General features: G+C 49.3%; 2 protein-coding genes across 2 annotated transcripts; one reads left to right on the forward strand and one right to left on the reverse strand.

Annotated features, from left to right (window-relative positions):
* Positions 1-5357: 5357 nt before the first annotated feature.
* On the forward strand, positions 5358-7312 carry LOC118573805 (polypyrimidine tract-binding protein 1-like). The gene has a single exon (XM_036174206.1). It carries the CDS (start codon positions 5491-5493, stop codon positions 7177-7179), a length of 1689 nt encoding a protein of 562 aa, XP_036030099.1. The 5' UTR covers positions 5358-5490; the 3' UTR covers positions 7180-7312.
* Positions 7313-19700: 12388 nt separating this feature from the next.
* LOC118573804 (polypyrimidine tract-binding protein 1-like) lies at positions 19701-21667 on the reverse strand. Its single transcript, XM_036174205.1, has one exon. It carries the CDS (start codon positions 21532-21534, stop codon positions 19846-19848), a length of 1689 nt encoding a protein of 562 aa, XP_036030098.1. The 5' UTR covers positions 21535-21667; the 3' UTR covers positions 19701-19845.
* Positions 21668-23468: the final 1801 nt, after the last annotated feature.

Below are 23468 nucleotides of genomic sequence, written 5' to 3' on the forward strand. Positions count from 1 at the left end.
TTCAAGTAGTTAATCACTATCCTTCTTGTCTTCACCGCATTTGTCTCCTTTGCAAAACTTTTTGAGCGACCACTAACCGGAACATTGCTTAGATCCATGGCCCAAGGCATTGTGGATGTTTTGACTTGTTTCTGCTGCTTTATGACTGATTCTCAGCTCAATTAGCAAAACTGCTCAGATGGTGCTCTTTGTCTAACATTATTTCCAGACTCTAAGATAAATATGAATACACAGCAAACAGTAAGTCATAAGCGGGGAAAAAAAATAGTTAACAAAAACACTCTGGGAAATGTGGATTAAAATTATGGATATATATATATATATATATATATATATATATATATATATATATATATATATATCAACATATTTGTTAAGAATATTTTTCAGTGTAAACAGCAAGTTTTGACAATGTAATGTTTGCAAGCACTCCAGCATCAAATTAATACTAGAAAGCACAACACCCAAATCATTAAACCATTAAACCATTAAACAGTCATCGGATCCAAACTAGTGAGCTCAAACAAAACAATGTGCCAGACACTTCAAATTGTAGTCAGGCCCCACAAAATGCCTTACACAACAGCATTATTGTATCGATAAAAATTTAAAATTAACTGTCAAGTTTCTGGGCTTTAAAAAAGAGGGAGAAAAACCAAACACACAACTTCTATATATTAAGGTTAATAACACACACACACACACACACACGCACACGCACACGCACACGCACACGCACACGCACACGCACACGCACACGCACACGCACACGCGCACATCCTGCACTATAACACTCGCTCTAGTCCATGCTAGATTTCTAGCCCATGCTCTTCTTACCTTGTATCCCTTTCTGAAGCTCCAGTGCAGGGTTTCCTGTCACCAGTCAACATTCATAGCTTCCAGGTTTCTTTACATTAGACTGTACATGAAACACCTCTTTACTCTTTATTTTCCGGAGCTCTCCATCATTCTATTTTACAATTGTAAACTGAACGCAGGGTGCTTTACTTACAGGTTTTTGTGCAGGTTTCCCAGGTGGCGGGAGGTGAAAAGTAAGACTGAAAATGGTTGCAGGGCCATTGGGCTCACAGTTGCATGGCATTGTTTTTCTAGGTCATAAAAGAAACTAGGAAATACGAATAGATAAAGAACAATGGATTCCTTTAAGAGTTTGGCCAGACAACAGAGAGAGACAGAGTTCTCATTTCTCTCTGTCATTCCTGTGGCAGGGTTATCATAGAAGAGATAAGACAAAAGCCATGAAATGCACACACACACACACACACACACACACACATACACACATAGACACACATACACACATACACACACTGAACTGCAAGGTGAGCTGTCAGAACCCTGTGAGGTCTCCTCCTGCAATACAAGGTCCTTCACCTCCCACCACCAGGGCTTTTACACCTCTCCTCAGCAGAGCATGGGATTCCTGGGGAAATCTTAATGTTTGAGGGCACTGTCTCAATAGCTGACAGTCAGCAGAGAGGTGTGAATGAGTGTCTCCCATCAGAACATCCCCAGTCTAGCCAGAGCATCATCATAGGATGGCAGCTACTCTTTAGAGTCTTACACAATTCCTACATCTGCAGCATCTTCCATTGGCACACATTTCCCTTTACCACACATCATTCTCCAGACGTTCCTGGTTCTTGATATGCAGGAAACTGTTGGTATTTGGCATTAGATGATAGTCTCTGGGTGTCACTAGCAGAATGCTGGTTCGCTGCAGTTCTGATCCTGTTTTGACAATTTCCATCAGATTAGGTCCAAAATCCAAGTTCGGTTTTACCTCTTTTGGATGATTTGTCCATTTTTAGTTTAGTTGACCCCAAAGGGAAAAAAGGCTGCTGTTAGTGTTGTATAAGGTTTTAGGGTCAAACTATGGCTCCTGCCAACTACAAGTAGGCTCAGCAATCCTTTGACCAAAATGACAGTTAAAGAGGCAAGTTACAGTGGAAAGAAAACAATGGAGATTTACTTACTGTGGCCACACTGACACAACACCCAGCAATGTGTCCAGTGACCCCCAAGTCCATCCTCAAGCTACTACCCTAAGGTTGGGGTATAACTACAGGGCAAGAGGAATGCCTAATTAACCATTCCTGGTCAAACTATGAGGAGGCCCAATAAGTCCTACAAGGTTTGTGGATTTGTTTTCTGGGAGACCAGTTCCTCCTCTGGCTAGCACCAAGGCTGCAGGCTTTCCTGATGCTGGGAACAGCTTCTTGGTGAATTGTAAATCGCTTGTCCATTGTTTCAGTGGACAGATAGCCATAGGGGAGAGGCAAGTATCTCTCTTCAGAACATCAGCTCTCCTGCTAGGTTGATTACATGATCTCTCTCTCTTCTCTCTTCTCTCTTCTCTCTTCTCTCTTCTCTCTTCTCTCTCTCTCTCTCTCTCTCTCTCTCTCTCTCTCTCTCTCTCTCTCTCTCTCTCTGTCTGTCTCACACATGCACACTGCTCTCAATCTGTAGTCTGAGACTTAGTTGGTGGTTTCTGTCATAATCATGTTCAGAATCTTTTCTATGATGTTGCTTCAGGTCAATCCTGGGCACATGCAGCTTAACCTTAAGCTAGAGAGCCTCACCTATTCATGGAGAGTATTTGAAGATTCAGTTGTTAAGCTCATTCTACTCTGTATTTTCTCTGGACTACAGAAGCCCATTTACCAATCTTCAGCCCAGAAGGGGCCGGCTTCTCTCATATACTTCATCATCATACAAGTCAAGGAAAGTCCATTGGTGGTATTCCTCCATCTATGAGGAGCACTTGACTTTCCAGGAAGACTTTCACTTTTTCTTTACCAGGTAACTGTTTCAGGAGAGCTAGTCTTTCTCAGTCTCTGAGAGAAATATACAAAAGAAGTTTTGCAGAAGACGAAAGAAGGACCTTATTTACAAAGTCCTTTGAAGAACTAGGCATGCACAATCTCTGGTGGTCTCTTTCTATTGCTTGTTGAAGTAGCAGACCCCATACTCTTCAGTTGGTATTAAACACAAATGGAAGAACATCCTATTTTTCAGGAGGAGACCTTCATAGCTTTCAGGAAATGTGTTTAAGGTGAATCTTAGGTGCTCAAAAGCCAACAGGAGCCCCCACTCCATGTCTCACATGCAGATTAGGATATAAGGCTCTCAGCTACTTCTCCATCACAATACCTACCTGCTTGCCACCATGATGCCAACCATGATGATATTGGACAAAACCTCTGAAACTGTAAGCAAGCGGCATATTGAATATTATCTCTTAGGAATTGTCTCGGTCATGGTGTCTCCTCACAACAATAAAATACTTACTAAGACACTTTCCAATGTACATGTTTACCTCCTTAAGTCCACCATCCAATAGCAGAGCATCACTTAATTTGTAGTGATGATCCCTCCTGGCATAGCATTCCTAACTACTCTGGATGTCCCTGACACTCATTTCACAAATTCACAAGCTACAACCACACTGTACACTGTTACGTCACTCATCGTTTAGAATACACAAAGATACATATAAAGTATAAAAGATGCCATTTATCTCAATGCACTCCTTGACTGACTTTACGGAACTCCAACTTTCTGATTTGCATTATTTTCTTTGCTGTCTCTTAAGAGTTTTCCAGGACAGGTTTTCTGAGACAGTATTTATTTCAAAATCTTTCATTTACTCCTCAATGATGGATTTCCTGGATGTCTAAGTGTAGGTAGGGCGGGATATATTTTCCCTCTCATTGGGCATTTGGAACAGTACAGTCCACTCTGTTTATCTGCACAGAGTCCTGGCTCAGGTCAGTGCAGCTCATTTGACTCAGAAAAGAGAGAGAAGGCACAGGGGTGGGGGGGTGGGGTGGGTGGGGGGAGTAGTTGCCTTTCATGGAATTTTAGTTTTTAAACTGGCAATAAGTTACCTAGGGTCTGTAGAGATTCCTTGAATTTAGTACACTTTTTGCATTTGCCCTGGCTATTATTATTGTACTGAAATAAGGCATGAGAAGAGGAGTGCAGACATATGAAAGCAAAAATCATTTATATTTCGCAAAGGGACCACACACTTGTAAGTCTACATAGCAAAGCCATTCACGTGCTCATCACGATGACCACGGTCATTTACTCCGAGTGTCACCACGGTAGTATTTAGGTCATCATACATGTCTCCTTTTAAAAGTGTCAGGGCACAGGATTCTACTCCATCTCGTTGTTCACAAGGAGACACTCCTAGGTTTGAGACTGTATGTTTTACTTGAGTCTGTCAGCACTGGGTGTTTTTCAGGCAGAGTGTATCAGCAGTGAGTAAACCCCTCCACAACTCAGCAACTCTGACAGGATGGAACTGTAGCTATCATCCAGAACCGAGCCCTCATTGCCATGCTGGGAGGAGGAAAAGATCCACAATACTCCATTAATTGAAGGGCAAGGGGCTGTGCTCAGCAGCAGAAGGAAATTCCTTCCCATTTTCAGATACTCGATAATACAGAGGATATTTTCTGAAACATGGTGCTCAGTTCCAAAACGATCCAGTTCAAGAACTCCACAGTCCCCAGGATTCCTGTGACTCCTTTCCCAAATCCTTGCCTCTCCCTACTGTCAAGTCCTTGAGCTCAAACATGAAGTCCACCCCGAGTGTATTGGCATCTCCTCCACTCTGCACAATAGCCTCTTTGACAAGAATGCCCAGGGCCACTACTTTTCAATACAATGTAATTTAGCATCGTTGTTGTCTCTTGCTCTTTTCCTGACACACTGCAAACTACAGCTAAACCATGATGCTTTCTAAACAAAATAATCCCAAACCTAGACGGCAAATGTGAATCATAATCAGTGCTTAAGCATACGATGTACATTTCAGGAACATTATGAAGAGGTTTCCAGGTACTTACTACAATCCTCTGTGCTTGGAACTCAGTATGCCAATAATTAGTGAATAGTATATTGCAGCATACAGATTTTCAAGAAAAAAAAAAAGTATAGGTCCAGGTCTAAAGGGATAAGCTAACCGCCCCCCAAACACACAACACACACACACACACACACACACACACACACACACACACACACACACACACACAAAAGATTTGAGAAACTGAGAAACTGAATGTGTTTCTCCCCACATTCCAGGGAGCATATATGGAGAACACACACAGGGGGGCGTGGGGGGGGAGCAGCAAGGGAGAGAGAAAGAGAGGAGCAGACAGACAGAGCCAGAGCCAGAGCCAGAGCCAGAGCCAGTGACCAAGGTAAATAGAGACACAGAGAGAAAGAGAAACTGAGAAAGGTCCCGAATAGTGAGGGGAGTGTCAGTGTTCAACACCAGAGACACGTGACTCTAATCAAGCCAACTTTGTATCAAACGGGGAGAGCTGGGCTAGTCACTCCCCTCCACTCCACCTCCTGCAATATTGCTCCTGTGCCTTAGCCACAGCGCTTGGTAGAGGGGCTGTGGTCGCAGGATCTCTTCTCTCTGCCCGTGTCCAGAACCAATCTGCTGTCATGAGCAGCCACTCACCCCCTGCATCCAAAGGAAACGACAGCAAGAGGTTCAAGGGGGACAGCAGGGGCATTGAGGGCTCCTCGAGAGTGATCCACATCTACAGACTGCCAAGCAGTGTCACCGAAAGAGAGGTTCTCTTTCTGGCTCTGCCATTCGGGAAGGTGTCCAACCTACTGTTTCTGAAGGAGAAGAACCAGGCCTTCATGGAGATGAACACAGAGGAGGCCGCCAACACCATGGTCAGCTACTACACCTGTGTGACTCCTGTGCTGCGTGGGCAGCCTGTCCACGTCCAGTTCTCCTGCTACAAAGAGCTCAAGGTGAGAAGATCCCGCAGGAAGGAGGGTGCCTCTAGCCAGGAGGGTGACCCGAGGCAGGCAGCTGCCTCCAGCCAGGTGGGTGCCCAAGCAGGCCAGGAGGGTGCCTCCAGGCAGGTGGGTGCCCAGCCAGGCCGGCCAGCTGAGAAGTCAGACCAGGCAGGAAATGTGGCCTGGGCCGCCCCTGCCGCTGCTGGGGACACGGGGAGAGTGCTGGCCGGTCGAACCCCTGTGCTCAGGATCCTTGTGGAGAACTACTTCTGTCTCGTGACCTTGGAAGTGCTGCACAAGCTCTTCTCCAGGTTTGGCACAGTTCTGAAAATCATCACATACAGTAAGAACAACCGGTTCCAGGTGCTGTTACAGTATGCGGACCCGCTGAGTGCCCAGCGTGCCAAGCTGTTCCTGGATGGGCAGAACATCTACGACGCCTGCTGCACACTGCGCATCACCTTCTCTGGGTTCACTGACCTCACAGTCAAGTACAACAACGACAAGAGCCGCGACTACACGCGCCCGGACCTGCCCTCGGGGGACAGCCAGCCCTTGCCAGCCCAGAACAGGGCCTCAGCCCTCGGTGTGCCTGTCGCGATCTCATCTTCTTCCTATGCAAGCACTGGGTTACCTCAGACCTTCGCGATTCCTCAAGCTGCAGGCTTTGCCTATGTTCCAGAAGTGTGTAGGGCCCCGGCGCCCCTGGCCGTGCCAGAAGTGGCTGTGGCAGCGGTGGCAGCTGGACCAGAGAGCCAAGTCATCACCTCGGGCTCCCCAGCTCTGGCGAATGCTGTCCTCCTCGTTGCCAACCTCAACCCTGAGAAAGTCACTCCCCAAAGCCTCTTTATTCTGTTTGGTGCCTATGGCAACGTGCAGCGGGTGAAGATCTTGTACAAGAAGAAGGAGAACGCGCTGGTGCAGATGGCAGATGGGAGCCAGGCTGAGCTGGCCTTGAGGCACCTGAACGGGCACAAGCTGCATGGCAAGTCTCTCTGCATCGTGCGGTCCAAGCACCAGAGCGTGAAGCTGCCCCGGGAGGGCAAGGAGGACCAGGACCTCACCAAGGACTATGTCAACTCCCCACTGCACCGCTTCAAGAAGCCCGGATCCAGGAACTTCCAGAACATCTTTCCGCCCACTGCCACCCTGCACCTCTCCAACCTGCCCACCTCGGTCTTGGAGGAAGACCTCAAGAAGCTCTTCTCCAGTGGCGGGGGTTCTGTCAAGGCCTTCAAGTTCTTCCCAAAGGACCGCAAGATGGCGCTGATCCGTATGGGCTCGGTGGAGGAGGCCATACAGGCCCTGGTGGAGCTGCATGGTTATGCCCTAGGCCAGAGCCACCACCTTCGAGTCTCCTTCTCCAGGATCACCATCTAGATAGAGGACCCTGCTGGGCTCGCTGCAGACAGCTTCCACCAATAGAGCAAAGGACACTTGAAAAGCCACTGGAGCGACCTTAGCACAACAGAGATTTGCCACTGTCTTGAGACAGAGAGAGAGACAGAGAGAGAGAGAGAGAGAGAGAGGGAGGGAGGGAGGGAGGGAGGGAGGGAGGGAGGGAGACAGAGAGAGAGAGAGCAAGCGCCAGCGCGCAGCAGCAGCTTACCTGATTTTACAAGGACTGACTGTGGCCACCTTGCTGGTGGGGGCAGGCCTGCCGCAGCCAGCCCCCTTTGACCTGGGAAGGAGCTCCAGACACACAGGTGCTCTGGACTCTCTATACCTGGCATGGCACTTTCCCGCCCTTTTTGAGACCTGCCTGCCCCCACACAGCTACTGCTCTGGTTTGCAGGGGAAGTGGCCTCCAGAGACTCATGCCTGTGAACTCCTGGTCACCAGCTGGTGGCACTCTTTTGAAAGGCTGTGTGCCCTTAGGAGGCAGACCTCACTGGAGGAGGTGAGTCACCTGGAAGGGCCTTGAGGGTTTGGAGCCTGGCCCCACTTCCTCTGCTTGCTCTGCTGCTTCCTGACTCCACCAGTGATGCCAAGGGCCAGCCTCCTTGTCTTGTTCCTGCTCCTGTGCCTGCCGCCATTGCTTCTGCACCAAGGTGGGATGTACCCTGCCCCCTTCCTCCTTTCTGAGAGGGGATTTGTTCTTAAAGGATGAGAAAAGGAACGAGGCGGGATGAGATGTGGGGAACATGCGCTGTTCAGGGCTTGGAAGTGGTCTGGGGGAGGAATGTGGCAGAGTTGAGAACTTTGCCCTGGCAAGGGCCTAGAATGCTCAGGTAAGGGCTTCGGGGGCCATTCCAGTAGTTTGGAAGGCCAGGATGCTGAGAGCAATGCAGGCAGTGGAGGCCCAGCTTGCGACCTTTCAGAGGGGCATAAGACGCCTCTGGGAACTGGGCTGGAGGCCCATTCGTGTGAAATTCTGGCAGAGCCTAGCTGCACTTGGCTTGTGCCCTGAGAACGTGAGTGAGGCAGAATTCAAAAGTAACGGGGTCCTCAGTTGGTTGGGAGAAGCTTGGGGACAGGCTCTGTCGGAGTTACTGCTCAATGCGCTCACACAGCTCTGCAGAGACAGAACAAGGAGTAGAGCAGAAAGGTGTGAAAACTCTGCAGATGGTCAAGGACAGCAGAGAGTTCAAAGTTACCGAGCAAGCACGGCTGTCCTTGTTAAAGGAATTAGCCCCAGTAGAGAGAAGCCTTGTAGTCTATACTGGCACGATCGGAAAGGTGCCAAGAGGGCAAGGCCGTGCCCTCTGAAGGCTGTGACTTATCAAAGTACAGAGGTGTGGGAAAGGAGAGGCATGGATCGGCACACCGCTGAGGGTGTCTCCTGCTCAAAGAGACAACCTCGGACAGCCATTTGCTCTGACTGAAACCCCTCAGGTGGACAGAGATGGGTCTCAGGGTGTGAGACGACAGGACATCTCAAGCTGGTGTGGCAACAGCCTCCACCTGCTGCTGGCTTTGCAAGCAGGCAAAAGTGCACGGTTAGGGGATGATAGAGCTTTGGGTCAAGGGTCCATGAAGCCACTGAAACTAGGCAAAGTGTGGCAGGACCATATTCCCCACAAGGAGGCCTCCAGGTTGCTGCTGTAAAGCCGTGGAGGCCAAGCCTAATTTACAATAGAGACCGCAGGATGCAGGGGATGCCAAGAGCATGGGCCATCCCACTGAGACAAGATGTGGGTTCAGAGTGGAGCCAGCCCGAGATGGGGACTGCCTGGGCCCCAGCTGGAGGACCGGGCTACGCCAGAACTTTGGAAGCAAGATGGTTCGTTCCCATAGGAGCCCCCAGATAACGGACAAGAAGCTGCAGCATTCCCTCTCCTGGATTTCCATCTTGGTTTGGCCTCATCTTTCTTTGCCATGTCCCCATGTTTACTCTATGCCATTGCATGTTGGTTGGAAATGTATAAATCTCCTGTTTTTGATTTTGCAGGGGCTAACAGTTGAGAGATGGCCTTGAGTCTCAGGAGAGACTAGTACTCCTGAACACCGTTGGTTGGAACTGTTAATGATGACGGGTGCCTTTGGAGTTGGAATGGGTATAGTTTGCATTAGGAAGTGGCCATGAGACCGTGGGGGCCAGGGGCACAATGTAGTGGTTAGAATGTATAGGCTCGTGGGGTTGAATGCTCGTTCCTGGGCTGGTGGCACTCTTTTGGAAGGTCGTAGAACCTTCCCGAGGTGGAACATTGCTGGAAGAAGGGAGTCAGTGGGGCCGGGTCTTGTGCTTCCATAGCCCAGGCCAACTTTCTCATCCTCTCTCTGCTTCCCAGCTGTGATGCGGAATGGTGAGCCTTCTCACACCACTACCACCACGCCTTCCCTGCTACAATAGACTGTATCCCCTCAGACTGCAAAGACAATAAACCTTCCTTGCTTTAAACTGCTTCTTGCCGAGTATTTGATCGCAGCAGTCAGAGAGAGAACTCATATTGTTACACACCCATGTTTACCCCCTGAGCTGGCTAGCCACTGAGGCTGGCTGGGCTCTCCCCCAGGTGAACTTGTGCTCCTGCTTGATGGCTGGGGTGAGCAAGGACTTGGGGCAGTGGTTCCCAACCTGTGGGCCACGACCCCTGGGGTGGAATGACCCTTTCACATGGGCCGCCTAAGAGCTCACAGATATTTACGTTCTGATTCGTAGAAGTAATATAATCACAGTCATGAAGTAGCAACAAAGTAATTTGATGGTTGGGGGTCACCACAACGTGAGGAACTGCATTGAGGGGCCACAGCATCAGGAAGGTTGAGAACCACTGTCTTAGGAGTTGGGAAAGGCAGCAGAGTCTCAGAGAGACAGCTCAAATGTCCACATGCTATCCTGTCAGCAATCGTTCCTCAAACTGTTTGCCACTGCCCGGGTGTAAATAAAGCAAAGGACCGTGTCAGGCTTATCACTGTTAAGTTAAAGGTGAACCAGAGGCAGGGGCCCAGATGACACAATGATGAAGACCAAACAGATGAGAGTAAATACTACCAGCTGTGCCTCCCTGACCCAAAGTTAACAGAGCGAAAAGGTAAGTTCATGGTAATAAATGGGGTGAGCTATCTATCTCCTATCTCAAACACGCATCCTGGCTTTCTGGACCGCACAGGACGGCCTTAGCCGACTGCATAGTTGACGGCGCGACAATAACAGTGAGGTTAATTATTTTCTTCTTTGGTTGGTCCTAGGAAGTGGAGCAGACTCGAGGCTCAGGTCATCCTAGGCAGAATGAAGAGTCTGTGCCCCCACTTTAATCCATGGCCCCAACGGATAAAGCCTTGGGGTACCTGCGCCCTTCTCCTCTCCTGGTGCATCCATCTCTGACACTCCAAGGTGGAGCTCTCTACTTGAGCTTTGTTAAGTTAAAGCTCAGGTATCCTTTCCTGTGCTCTCTGCCCCATTCTCTGGGAATGTGGAAGCAATGCTGATTTCAGGCAACTCTACTCAGTGGCTGAGGTGTGATTCCTGCAATGAGATGTAGGTGCAGAGGCTCAGATAACTAATGATGTATTCACACAGGGCATGATGTCCTGGCCTACTTGGTGACTAGAGGCTCTCTCTCCTTCTTGTGTCTGTCTGTCTGTCTGTCTCCCCCTCTCCTTCCCGCCTCTCCCTCTCTCTGCACCTCCTCACCCCCTCCAACTCATTACTTTGGCCTCTCCAGGTCCTGAATGTTTTCATTTTTCTTGCCCACTCTCCCCGTGGTTCCTTTACATCAGGCCTCCACCTGCTTCCTCGCCCGCTCGTTCCCCTGGCAAGGGGCTCCTCCGGTGGCACCTCCTGACAGCAAGGCTCTTGTTGTGGTTTGGTGTCTGTCGCTGTCACGAAACAACATGACCAGAAGCAACTTGGGAAGGAAAGGGTTTGTCTGGCTTGCACATCCTGGGCGGTCCATCATCGAGGGAAGGCAAGGCAGGAACCTGAGGTGGGAACTTCAAGTTCCTTGAGGTGGGAACTGAACAAAAGCCGTGGAGTAACGCTGCTTAGTGACTTGCTGCTCCTGGCTCATTTACTTTGCTCCCAACCTAGGAATACCTGCCCGGGGATGGCACCGCTTACAGTGGGCTCGGACCTGCCACGCCAACCATTGATTCAGAAAATGCCCCACAGACCTGCCTGCACACCAGTCTGATGGAGACCTTCCCGCAGCTGAGCTTCCCTCTTCTCAACTGACTCTAGCTTGTGTCGAGTTTACAAAACAGTAACCAACAGAGCTCCGCTCTAGACGACTCCATTTCCTGGCCTCCCCTCACTGAAAGCCATTGGCGCTTGCTGCCTGTGCTCTCTCCCTAGGCCTCTGCCATTCTGGCCCATTCTCTCTCCACATCCCCAGGATCCTCTAACCCCATGGGCCACTCAGCCAACACTGGGGAGCGCTCCTTTGTCTGGATCCTCCTCATGCCCTGTGGCCCTGCGGAGTTTCTCTGCTGGTGGCTAGCCTGCTCATGAACAGCCCCATAGCTACCTCTTCCTCCAGCCCTGTTCCCTGAGAGCCTGTGTTAGACTCTCTGACCTTGCCAGCCTGGCACTTGACATTCTTTTTTCCACCTAGCTCCCCAGTCAGCTCGGAGTGACCCTCCTCTGCTTGCTTGTCTCCCTATCTGCAATTGGACTCACTGGACTGGCTGACTTGGGGGACACAGGCTTTTCCTGTTCTTCTCTTCTTCTTGACCATGACCATCTAGCTACTTCCACATTCTGGTGTTGTTTCTCAAATAATGTAATTTGTAAATGAAAGACCTATAAAATCAGTTATATGGGAGATATACAGTGTTCAATCGAAAGTAAACTCTTTTTTGTCTAAAATGATTTAATATGCTAACATAGAGTTTTGTTTTAGGAATAAATGTTTGTTCTGATATTGATATACAGTGAACAAAACCAAAACCTGCATTTTGATGTATTATTCAAGAAGTTTTGTTAGAGAATAATTTCTAAAGTTATAGTATCATCTGAGTTGGTGGGATAGTGCTGCTGGATATATATATATATATATATATATATATATATATATATATATATATATATATATTCAGAAGAAGGGAGTACAATCTTACATTTTTCCCTGAAGTAAAAGAAAAACCTCAATTCAATATTGGTGGACTAGCTTAATGTAAATCTGAAGCTGCTAGAGAAAAATATTGGTAAAATATTTCCAGGTTTTTACATGTAAAGGAAGTTTCTGAAAAGGGCCTCTATAGTACTGGAATGAACTCTAAACCAACAGGGCTGTTGACTGCTCAGACAGTACATTGTTTTTGCTTCGCTAGCTGAAAGATCTAAGTCTTATACTCAAAATTCCTCTTAAAAATACCTGGTATGTTGGTGCCTGCTTGTACTTCTAGCCCCTGAGAGCCTGAGACAGGCAGATCCTTGGCCTTCTGAGCCTACTTAACATGTCCTCAGTCACAGAGAGCCCATTTCTCAAAGACAAAGCAAGGAAGAAAAGAATAAAGGAAGACAGGTACAAGCCCCTTCCCCCTGAACCAAGGCTGCAGAAGGTGTTACACCATAGGCACTTGGACCTGCCTCAACTGAATGGACCAGGCTCTGTTGACTTCCCATGGGAGACCTTGCCTTGGAGAGATGGGAATGGGAGTTAGGTTGGGTTGTGGGGAAAGCTGGGGGTGGTGGGAGGAGAGAAGAGAGGGGGATCTATGGTTGGTATGTAAAATGAATAGAAATTTTCTTAATAATAAAAACGAAATGTATTCTGAAAAAAAGAAGAAAGGAAGGAAGGGAGTGAGGAAGAAAGATACCTGAGGAAGGACATCTTAGATTATATTCTTGACCCACACATATATACCATCACACACACACACACACACACACACACACACACACACACCACATATATAAATATGCACATGCAAACACACACAAACTGAAAGATACAACTCTCTCTCTCACACACACACAATATATATATATATATATATACACACACATACATACATACATACATAAACATACATATGAAATTTATGGGATAGATGGACTCTTGAAATACAAGGACTTGAGAGACTGTGACAGCAGAGTTGTCACAAATTTGAGATTAGACTGACTAGTGAGTTTCCAGTCAGCTTTAGCTACTTACTGATATTTTGTCTCAAAACAAAATGAAAATCCAAAACACTTACAAATTAAACAGCTTATTTTAATGAAATATATTTGAATCATGGAAACCATGTACATTATTTATTAAGCACTTTATGGTTGTACACATAATCAAATACATGTTAATTGTTGTTCAGCAACGGGGAATTGTTTCTTTAATAAGATTAGTCACTGTTTAATCATGTCCTGTTCAACTGGATTTATAAGCAATTGTGAGCTGCTGGAAGTGGGTGCTAGAAACAAAGCTATGGTTGTCTGAAGGAAGAGCAAGACCTGTTAACCTCTGAAATTTCTCCCCAGTCCCTTAGATTTCTTTTAAAGTTATGAAAGCCTAAACACTTCAGACTATTTACCCAGTCACATATGAGAAGATGAAATGTTTTTCTTTAGAAGCTGGAACTCAAAATATGGGTGTTACATTTATTTGTGTGTGTGTGTGTGTGTGTGTGTGTGTGTGCGCGCGCGCACACATATGAAGATGTGCTTACAGAAATCAAAGGATAGAATGTGGGAGTTAGGTCTCTTCTTTCTCCATGTGGCTTCTGGGGATCCAAATAAGTGATAGGCTTAGTGACAAGTGCTTTTACATACAGAGATACCTGCCTGGTTGCCCAAACCATCTCAATCATGAAGAATATGTCACAAAGGTGGCTCCTGGGAATAGATGACTGGTTCCTCATTCTGGAAGATAGGGGAATGGGCAGAGTCCATGGGGGAAGAGGCTTCCCCAGAGTCGTCTTCTACAGATTCACTACCTATTGTCTCTCACAGTACATTGCCTACCTGATGCAGAAGAGTATCTTCTCCAATGCAGTATGCATTGTCTACCTGGGGACCAGTCCTTCCCGATACCTTGGCTTTGTATACCTGCTAACCCATGAGACTAAAAGAAGGCCAATGGCATCCCTACTGGCCTTTTCCCAACTTGCACGGAAGAGCATCATTCTCAAGAGAGTGTCAACAAAAGAAGGCAGCACCCCAAAGAAGTACAGTGTCCCATTTATAAGGAGGCTTTCCTCCCAGTGTGCTTTGTACCTTACCAAACTACAGGAGGCATTCATTCATACCTTAAAGTCTCCGAGAATACTGGGAGGTAACAAGCATATTGAAAAGACAGGGGGAAAGTCACCATCCCTTATTTGTTGCTTTTGAGTTTCAAATCTCCCATTTATGTCCCATGGTTCTCTGAAATGGGCAACATTCTATAACCTAGCATTTAAAGAAGTCCTTAACTGTGTCATACCCATTTATACTACAAGGTATTCGTCTCTAACAAAGAGAAAACATTTGATTTCTTCCAATTTGCTATTTGTACATTTTAGAATAAATTATAACACCCCATTATACACTTGTGTCTAACGATGTCACTAACACAGATGTCTAATGGGACAAGTACATAAGGTAAAGTTAACTCAGGTGTGAAGCCTATAAAAAGAAAAGAGTAAATTTAATAATTTGGAAAAGAGCAGGTAAGTGATAACAAGTGAACACAAGGACATTTCAGCACTATAAGATAGTAGTCCCAAATATTACTTCCATCACAAATGAAGTATTAGTGATCAAACACTACAAGTGTCAACACTACAGTCAAAAACAAATCAGACAAACAAAACAAAACAATAACAACACAGTATATCTCCCATATAACTGATTTTATAGGTCTTTCATTTACAAATTACATTATTTGAGAAACAACACCAGAATGTGGAAGTAGCTAGATGGTCATGGTCAAGAAGAAGAGAAGAACAGGAAAAGCCTGTGTCCCCCAAGTCAGCCAGTCCAGTGAGTCCAATTGCAGATAGGGAGACAAGCAAGCAGAGGAGGGTCACTCCGAGCTGACTGGGGAGCTAGGTGGAAAAAAGAATGTCAAGTGCCAGGCTGGCAAGGTCAGAGAGTCTAACACAGGCTCTCAGGGAACAGGGCTGGAGGAAGAGGTAGCTATGGGGCTGTTCATGAGCAGGCTAGCCACCAGCAGAGAAACTCCGCAGGGCCACAGGGCATGAGGAGGATCCAGACAAAGGAGCGCTCCCCAGTGTTGGCTGAGTGGCCCATGGGGTTAGAGGATCCTGGGGATGTGGAGAGAGAATGGGCCAGAATGGCAGAGGCCTAGGGAGAGAGCACAGGCAGCAAGCGCCAATGGCTTTCAGTGAGGGGAGGCCAGGAAATGGAGTCGTCTAGAGCGGAGCTCTGTTGGTTACTGTTTTGTAAACTCGACACAAGCTAGAGTCAGTTGAGAAGAGGGAAGCTCAGCTGCGGGAAGGTCTCCATCAGACTGGTGTGCAGGCAGGTCTGTGGGGCATTTTCTGAATCAATGGTTGGCGTGGCAGGTCCGAGCCCACTGTAAGCGGTGCCATCCCCGGGCAGGTATTCCTAGGTTGGGAGCAAAGTAAATGAGCCAGGAGCAGCAAGTCACTAAGCAGCGTTACTCCACGGCTTTTGTTCAGTTCCCACCTCAAGGAACTTGAAGTTCCCACCTCAGGTTCCTGCCTTGCCTTCCCTCGATGATGGACCGCCCAGGATGTGCAAGCCAGACAAACCCTTTCCTTCCCAAGTTGCTTCTGGTCATGTTGTTTCGTGACAGCGACAGACACCAAACCACAACAAGAGCCTTGCTGTCAGGAGGTGCCACCGGAGGAGCCCCTTGCCAGGGGAACGAGCGGGCGAGGAAGCAGGTGGAGGCCTGATGTAAAGGAACCACGGGGAGAGTGGGCAAGAAAAATGAAAACATTCAGGACCTGGAGAGGCCAAAGTAATGAGTTGGAGGGGGTGAGGAGGTGCAGAGAGAGGGAGAGGCGGGAAGGAGAGGGGGAGACAGACAGACAGACAGACACAAGAAGGAGAGAGAGCCTCTAGTCACCAAGTAGGCCAGGACATCATGCCCTGTGTGAATACATCATTAGTTATCTGAGCCTCTGCACCTACATCTCATTGCAGGAATCACACCTCAGCCACTGAGTAGAGTTGCCTGAAATCAGCATTGCTTCCACATTCCCAGAGAATGGGGCAGAGAGCACAGGAAAGGATACCTGAGCTTTAACTTAACAAAGCTCAAGTAGAGAGCTCCACCTTGGAGTGTCAGAGATGGATGCACCAGGAGAGGAGAAGGGCGCAGGTACCCCAAGGCTTTATCCGTTGGGGCCATGGATTAAAGTGGGGGCACAGACTCTTCATTCTGCCTAGGATGACCTGAGCCTCGAGTCTGCTCCACTTCCTAGGACCAACCAAAGAAGAAAATAATTAACCTCACTGTTATTGTCGCGCCGTCAACTATGCAGTCGGCTAAGGCCGTCCTGTGCGGTCCAGAAAGCCAGGATGCGTGTTTGAGATAGGAGATAGATAGCTCACCCCATTTATTACCATGAACTTACCTTTTCGCTCTGTTAACTTTGGGTCAGGGAGGCACAGCTGGTAGTATTTACTCTCATCTGTTTGGTCTTCATCATTGTGTCATCTGGGCCCCTGCCTCTGGTTCACCTTTAACTTAACAGTGATAAGCCTGACACGGTCCTTTGCTTTATTTACACCCGGGCAGTGGCAAACAGTTTGAGGAACGATTGCTGACAGGATAGCATGTGGACATTTGAGCTGTCTCTCTGAGACTCTGCTGCCTTTCCCAACTCCTAAGACAGTGGTTCTCAACCTTCCTGATGCTGTGGCCCCTCAATGCAGTTCCTCACGTTGTGGTGACCCCCAACCATCAAATTACTTTGTTGCTACTTCATGACTGTGATTATATTACTTCTACGAATCAGAACGTAAATATCTGTGAGCTCTTAGGTGGCCCATGTGGAAGGGTCATTCCACCCGAGGGGTCGTGGCCCACAGGTTGGGAACCACTGCCCCAAGTCCTTGCTCACCCCAGCCATCAAGCAGGAGCACAAGTTCACCTGGGGGAGAGCCCAGCCAGCCTCAGTGGCTAGCCAGCTCAGGGGGTAAACATGGGTGTGTAACAATATGAGTTCTCTCTCTGACTGCTGCGATCAAATACTCGGCAAGAAGCAGTTTAAAGCAAGGAAGGTTTATTGTCTTTGCAGTCTGAGGGGATACAGTCTATTGTAGCAGGGAAGGCGTGGTGGTAGTGGTGTGAGAAGGCTCACCACTCCGCATCACAGCTGGGAAGCAGAGAGAGGACGAGAAAGTTGGCCTGGGCTATGGAAGCACAAGACCCGGCCCGACTGACTCCCTTCTTCCAGCAACGTTCCACCTCGGGAAGGTTCTACGACCTTCCAAAAGAGTGCCACCAGCCCAGGAACGAGCATTCAACCCCACGAGCCTATACATTCTAACCACTACATTGTGCCCCTGGCCCCCACGGTCTCATGGCCACTTCCTAATGCAAACTATACCCATTCCAACTCCAAAGGCACCCGTCATCATTAACAGTTCCAACCAACGGTGTTCAGGAGTACTAGTCTCTCCTGAGACTCAAGGCCATCTCTCAACTGTTAGCCCCTGCAAAATCAAAAACAGGAGATTTATACATTTCCAACCAACATGCAATGGCATAGAGTAAACATGGGGACATGGCAAAGAAAGATGAGGCCAAACCAAGATGGAAATCCAGGAGAGGGAATGCTGCAGCTTCTTGTCCGTTATCTGGGGGCTCCTATGGGAACGAACCATCTTGCTTCCAAAGTTCTGGCGTAGCCCGGTCCTCCAGCTGGGGCCCAGGCAGTCCCCATCTCGGGCTGGCTCCACTCTGAACCCACATCTTGTCTCAGTGGGATGGCCCATGCTCTTGGCATCCCCTGCATCCTGCGGTCTCTATTGTAAATTAGGCTTGGCCTCCGCGGCTTTACAGCAGCAACCTGGAGGCCTCCTTGTGGGGAATATGGTCCTGCCACACTTTGCCTAGTTTCAGTGGCTTCATGGACCCTTGACCCAAAGCTCTATCATCCCCTAACCATGCACTTTTGCCTGCTTGCAAAGCCAGCAGCAGGTGGAGGCTGTTGCCACACCAGCTTGAGATGTCCTGTCGTCTCATACCCTGAGACCCATCTCTGTCCACCTGAGGGGTTTCAGTCAGAGCAAATGGCTGTCCGAGGTTGTCTCTTTGAGCAGGAGACACCCTCAGCGGTGTGCCGATCCATGCCTCTCCTTTCCCACACCTCTGTACTTTGATAAGTCACAGCCTTCAGAGGGCACGGCCTTGCCCTCTTGGCACCTTTCCGATCGTGCCAGTATAGACTACAAGGCTTCTCTCTACTGGGGCTAATTCCTTTAACAAGGACAGCCGTGCTTGCTCGGTAACTTTGAACTCTCTGCTGTCCTTGACCATCTGCAGAGTTTTCACACCTTTCTGCTCTACTCCTTGCTCTGTCTCTGCAGAGCTGTGTGAGCGCATTGAGCAGTAACTCCGACAGAGCCTGTCCCCAAGCTTCTCCCAACCAACTGAGGACCCCGTTACTTTTGAATTCTGCCTCACTCACGTTCTCAGGGCACAAGCCAAGTGCAGCTAGGCTCTGCCAGAATTTCACACGAATGGGCCTCCAGCCCAGTTCCCAGAGGCGTCTTATGCCCCTCTGAAAGGTCGCAAGCTGGGCCTCCACTGCCTGCATTGCTCTCAGCATCCTGGCCTTCCAAACTACCGGAATGGCCCCCGAAGCCCTTACCTGAGCATTCTAGGCCCTTGCCAGGGCAAAGTTCTCAACCCTGCCACATTCCTCCCCCAGACCACTTCCAAGCCCTGAACAGCGCATGTTCCCCACATCTCATCCCGCCTCGTTCCTTTTCTCATCCTTTAAGAACAAATCCCCTCTCAGAAAGGAGGAAGGGGGCAGGGTACATCCCACCTTGGTGCAGAAGCAATGGCGGCAGGCACAGGAGCAGGAACAAGACAAGGAGGCTGGCCCTTGGCATCACTGGTGGAGTCAGGAAGCAGCAGAGCAAGCAGAGGAAGTGGGGCCAGGCTCCAAACCCTCAAGGCCCTTCCAGGTGACTCACCTCCTCCAGTGAGGTCTGCCTCCTAAGGGCACACAGCCTTTCAAAAGAGTGCCACCAGCTGGTGACCAGGAGTTCACAGGCATGAGTCTCTGGAGGCCACTTCCCCTGCAAACCAGAGCAGTAGCTGTGTGGGGGCAGGCAGGTCTCAAAAAGGGCGGGAAAGTGCCATGCCAGGTATAGAGAGTCCAGAGCACCTGTGTGTCTGGAGCTCCTTCCCAGGTCAAAGGGGGCTGGCTGCGGCAGGCCTGCCCCCACCAGCAAGGTGGCCACAGTCAGTCCTTGTAAAATCAGGTAAGCTGCTGCTGCGCGCTGGCGCTTGCTCTCTCTCTCTCTCTCTCTCTCTGTCTGTCTCCCTCCCTCCCTCCCTCCCTCCCTCCCTCCCTCCCTCCCTCTCTCTCTCTCTCTCTCTCTCTCTCTGTCTCTCTCTCTGTCTCAAGACAGTGGCAAATCTCTGTTGTGCTAAGGTCGCTCCAGTGGCTTTTCAAGTGTCCTTTGCTCTATTGGTGGAAGCTGTCTGCAGCGAGCCCAGCAGGGTCCTCTATCTAGATGGTGATCCTGGAGAAGGAGACTCGAAGGTGGTGGCTCTGGCCTAGGGCATAACCATGCAGCTCCACCAGGGCCTGTATGGCCTCCTCCACCGAGCCCATACGGATCAGCGCCATCTTGCGGTCCTTTGGGAAGAACTTGAAGGCCTTGACAGAACCCCCGCCACTGGAGAAGAGCTTCTTGAGGTCTTCCTCCAAGACCGAGGTGGGCAGGTTGGAGAGGTGCAGGGTGGCAGTGGGCGGAAAGATGTTCTGGAAGTTCCTGGATCCGGGCTTCTTGAAGCGGTGCAGTGGGGAGTTGACATAGTCCTTGGTGAGGTCCTGGTCCTCCTTGCCCTCCCGGGGCAGCTTCACGCTCTGGTGCTTGGACCGCACGATGCAGAGAGACTTGCCATGCAGCTTGTGCCCGTTCAGGTGCCTCAAGGCCAGCTCAGCCTGGCTCCCATCTGCCATCTGCACCAGCGCGTTCTCCTTCTTCTTGTACAAGATCTTCACCCGCTGCACGTTGCCATAGGCACCAAACAGAATAAAGAGGCTTTGGGGAGTGACTTTCTCAGGGTTGAGGTTGGCAACGAGGAGGACAGCATTCGCCAGAGCTGGGGAGCCCGAGGTGATGACTTGGCTCTCTGGTCCAGCTGCCACCGCTGCCACAGCCACTTCTGGCACGGCCAGGGGCGCCGGGGCCCTACACACTTCTGGAACATAGGCAAAGCCTGCAGCTTGAGGAATCGCGAAGGTCTGAGGTAACCCAGTGCTTGCATAGGAAGAAGATGAGATCGCGACAGGCACACCGAGGGCTGAGGCCCTGTTCTGGGCTGGCAAGGGCTGGCTGTCCCCCGAGGGCAGGTCCGGGCGCGTGTAGTCGCGGCTCTTGTCGTTGTTGTACTTGACTGTGAGGTCAGTGAACCCAGAGAAGGTGATGCGCAGTGTGCAGCAGGCGTCGTAGATGTTCTGCCCATCCAGGAACAGCTTGGCACGCTGGGCACTCAGCGGGTCCGCATACTGTAACAGCACCTGGAACCGGTTGTTCTTACTGTATGTGATGATTTTCAGAACTGTGCCAAACCTGGAGAAGAGCTTGTGCAGCACTTCCAAGGTCACGAGACAGAAGTAGTTCTCCACAAGGATCCTGAGCACAGGGGTTCGACCGGCCAGCACTCTCCCCGTGTCCCCAGCAGCGGCAGGGGCGGCCCAGGCCACATTTCCTGCCTGGTCTGACTTCTCAGCTGGCCGGCCTGGCTGGGCACCCACCTGCCTGGAGGCACCCTCCTGGCCTGCTTGGGCACCCACCTGGCTGGAGGCAGCTGCCTGCCTCGGGTCACCCTCCTGGCTAGAGGCACCCTCCTTCCTGCGGGATCTTCTCACCTTGAGCTCTTTGTAGCAGGAGAACTGGACGTGGACAGGCTGCCCACGCAGCACAGGAGTCACACAGGTGTAGTAGCTGACCATGGTGTTGGCGGCCTCCTCTGTGTTCATCTCCATGAAGGCCTGGTTCTTCTCCTTCAGAAACAGTAGGTTGGACACCTTCCCGAATGGCAGAGCCAGAAAGAGAACCTCTCTTTCGGTGACACTGCTTGGCAGTCTGTAGATGTGGATCACTCTCGAGGAGCCCTCAATGCCCCTGCTGTCCCCCTTGAACCTCTTGCTGTCGTTTCCTTTGGATGCAGGGGGTGAGTGGCTGCTCATGATAGCAGATTGGTTCTGGACACGGGCAGAGAGAAGAGATCCTGCGACCACAGCCCCTCTACCAAGCGCTGTGGCTAAGGCACAGGAGCAATATTGCAGGAGGTGGAGTGGAGGGGAGTGACTAGCCCAGCTCTCCCCGTTTGATACAAAGTTGGCTTGATTAGAGTCACGTGTCTCTGGTGTTGAACACTGACACTCCCCTCACTATTCTGGACCTTTCTCAGTTTCTCTTTCTCTCTGTGTCTCTATTTACCTTGGTCACTGGCTCTGGCTCTGGCTCTGGCTCTGGCTCTGGCTCTGTCTGTCTGCTCCTCTCTTTCTCTCTCCCTTGCTGCTCCCCCCCACACCCCCCTGTGTGTGTTCTCCATATATGCTCCCTGGAATGTGGGGAGAAACACATTCAGTTTCTCAGTTTCTCAAATCTTTTGTGTGTGTGTGTGTGTGTGTGTGTGTGTGTGTGTGTGTGTGTGTGTGTGTGTTGTGTGTTTGGGGGGCGGTTAGCTTATCCCTTTAGACCTGGACCTATACTTTTTTTTTTTCTTGAAAATCTGTATGCTGCAATATACTATTCACTAATTATTGGCATACTGAGTTCCAAGCACAGAGGATTGTAGTAAGTACCTGGAAACCTCTTCATAATGTTCCTGAAATGTACATCGTATGCTTAAGCACTGATTATGATTCACATTTGCCGTCTAGGTTTGGGATTATTTTGTTTAGAAAGCATCATGGTTTAGCTGTAGTTTGCAGTGTGTCAGGAAAAGAGCAAGAGACAACAACGATGCTAAATTACATTGTATTGAAAAGTAGTGGCCCTGGGCATTCTTGTCAAAGAGGCTATTGTGCAGAGTGCAGAGTGGAGGAGATGCCAATACACTCGGGGTGGACTTCATGTTTGAGCTCAAGGACTTGACAGTAGGGAGAGGCAAGGATTTGGGAAAGGAGTCACAGGAATCCTGGGGACTGTGGAGTTCTTGAACTGGATCGTTTTGGAACTGAGCACCATGTTTCAGAAAATATCCTCTGTATTATCGAGTATCTGAAAATGGGAAGGAATTTCCTTCTGCTGCTGAGCACAGCCCCTTGCCCTTCAATTAATGGAGTATTGTGGATCTTTTCCTCCTCCCAGCATGGCAATGAGGGCTCGGTTCTGGATGATAGCTACAGTTCCATCCTGTCAGAGTTGCTGAGTTGTGGAGGGGTTTACTCACTGCTGATACACTCTGCCTGAAAAACACCCAGTGCTGACAGACTCAAGTAAAACATACAGTCTCAAACCTAGGAGTGTCTCCTTGTGAACAACGAGATGGAGTAGAATCCTGTGCCCTGACACTTTTAAAAGGAGACATGTATGATGACCTAAATACTACCGTGGTGACACTCGGAGTAAATGACCGTGGTCATCGTGATGAGCACGTGAATGGCTTTGCTATGTAGACTTACAAGTGTGTGGTCCCTTTGCGAAATATAAATGATTTTTGCTTTCATATGTCTGCACTCCTCTTCTCATGCCTTATTTCAGTACAATAATAATAGCCAGGGCAAATGCAAAAAGTGTACTAAATTCAAGGAATCTCTACAGACCCTAGGTAACTTATTGCCAGTTTAAAAACTAAAATTCCATGAAAGGCAACTACTCCCCCCACCCACCCCACCCCCCCACCCCTGTGCCTTCTCTCTCTTTTCTGAGTCAAATGAGCTGCACTGACCTGAGCCAGTCAGTGGTTGGGTCACTTTTGCCCTCTCTCAGGACTCTGCGCAGAGAAACAGAGTGGACTGTGCTGTTCCAAATGCCCAATGAGAGGGAAAATATATCCAGCCCCACCTACACTTAGACATCCAGGAAATCCATCATTGAGGAGTAAATGAAAGATTTTGAAATAAATACTGTCTCAGAAAACCTGTCCTGGAAAACTCTTAAGAGACAGCAAAGA

This window comes from Onychomys torridus, chromosome X, assembly GCF_903995425.1.
Source record: "Onychomys torridus chromosome X, mOncTor1.1, whole genome shotgun sequence".
In the NCBI taxonomy this organism is placed as follows: domain Eukaryota; kingdom Metazoa; phylum Chordata; class Mammalia; order Rodentia; family Cricetidae; genus Onychomys; species Onychomys torridus.

Excerpts from the sequence above, each read along its gene's own strand:
- LOC118573805 (XM_036174206.1), top strand. The coding sequence starts at position 5,491 with ATGAGCAGCCACTCACCCCCTGCATCCAAAGGAAACGACAGCAAGAGG.
- LOC118573804 (XM_036174205.1), bottom strand. The coding sequence starts at position 21,534 with ATGAGCAGCCACTCACCCCCTGCATCCAAAGGAAACGACAGCAAGAGG.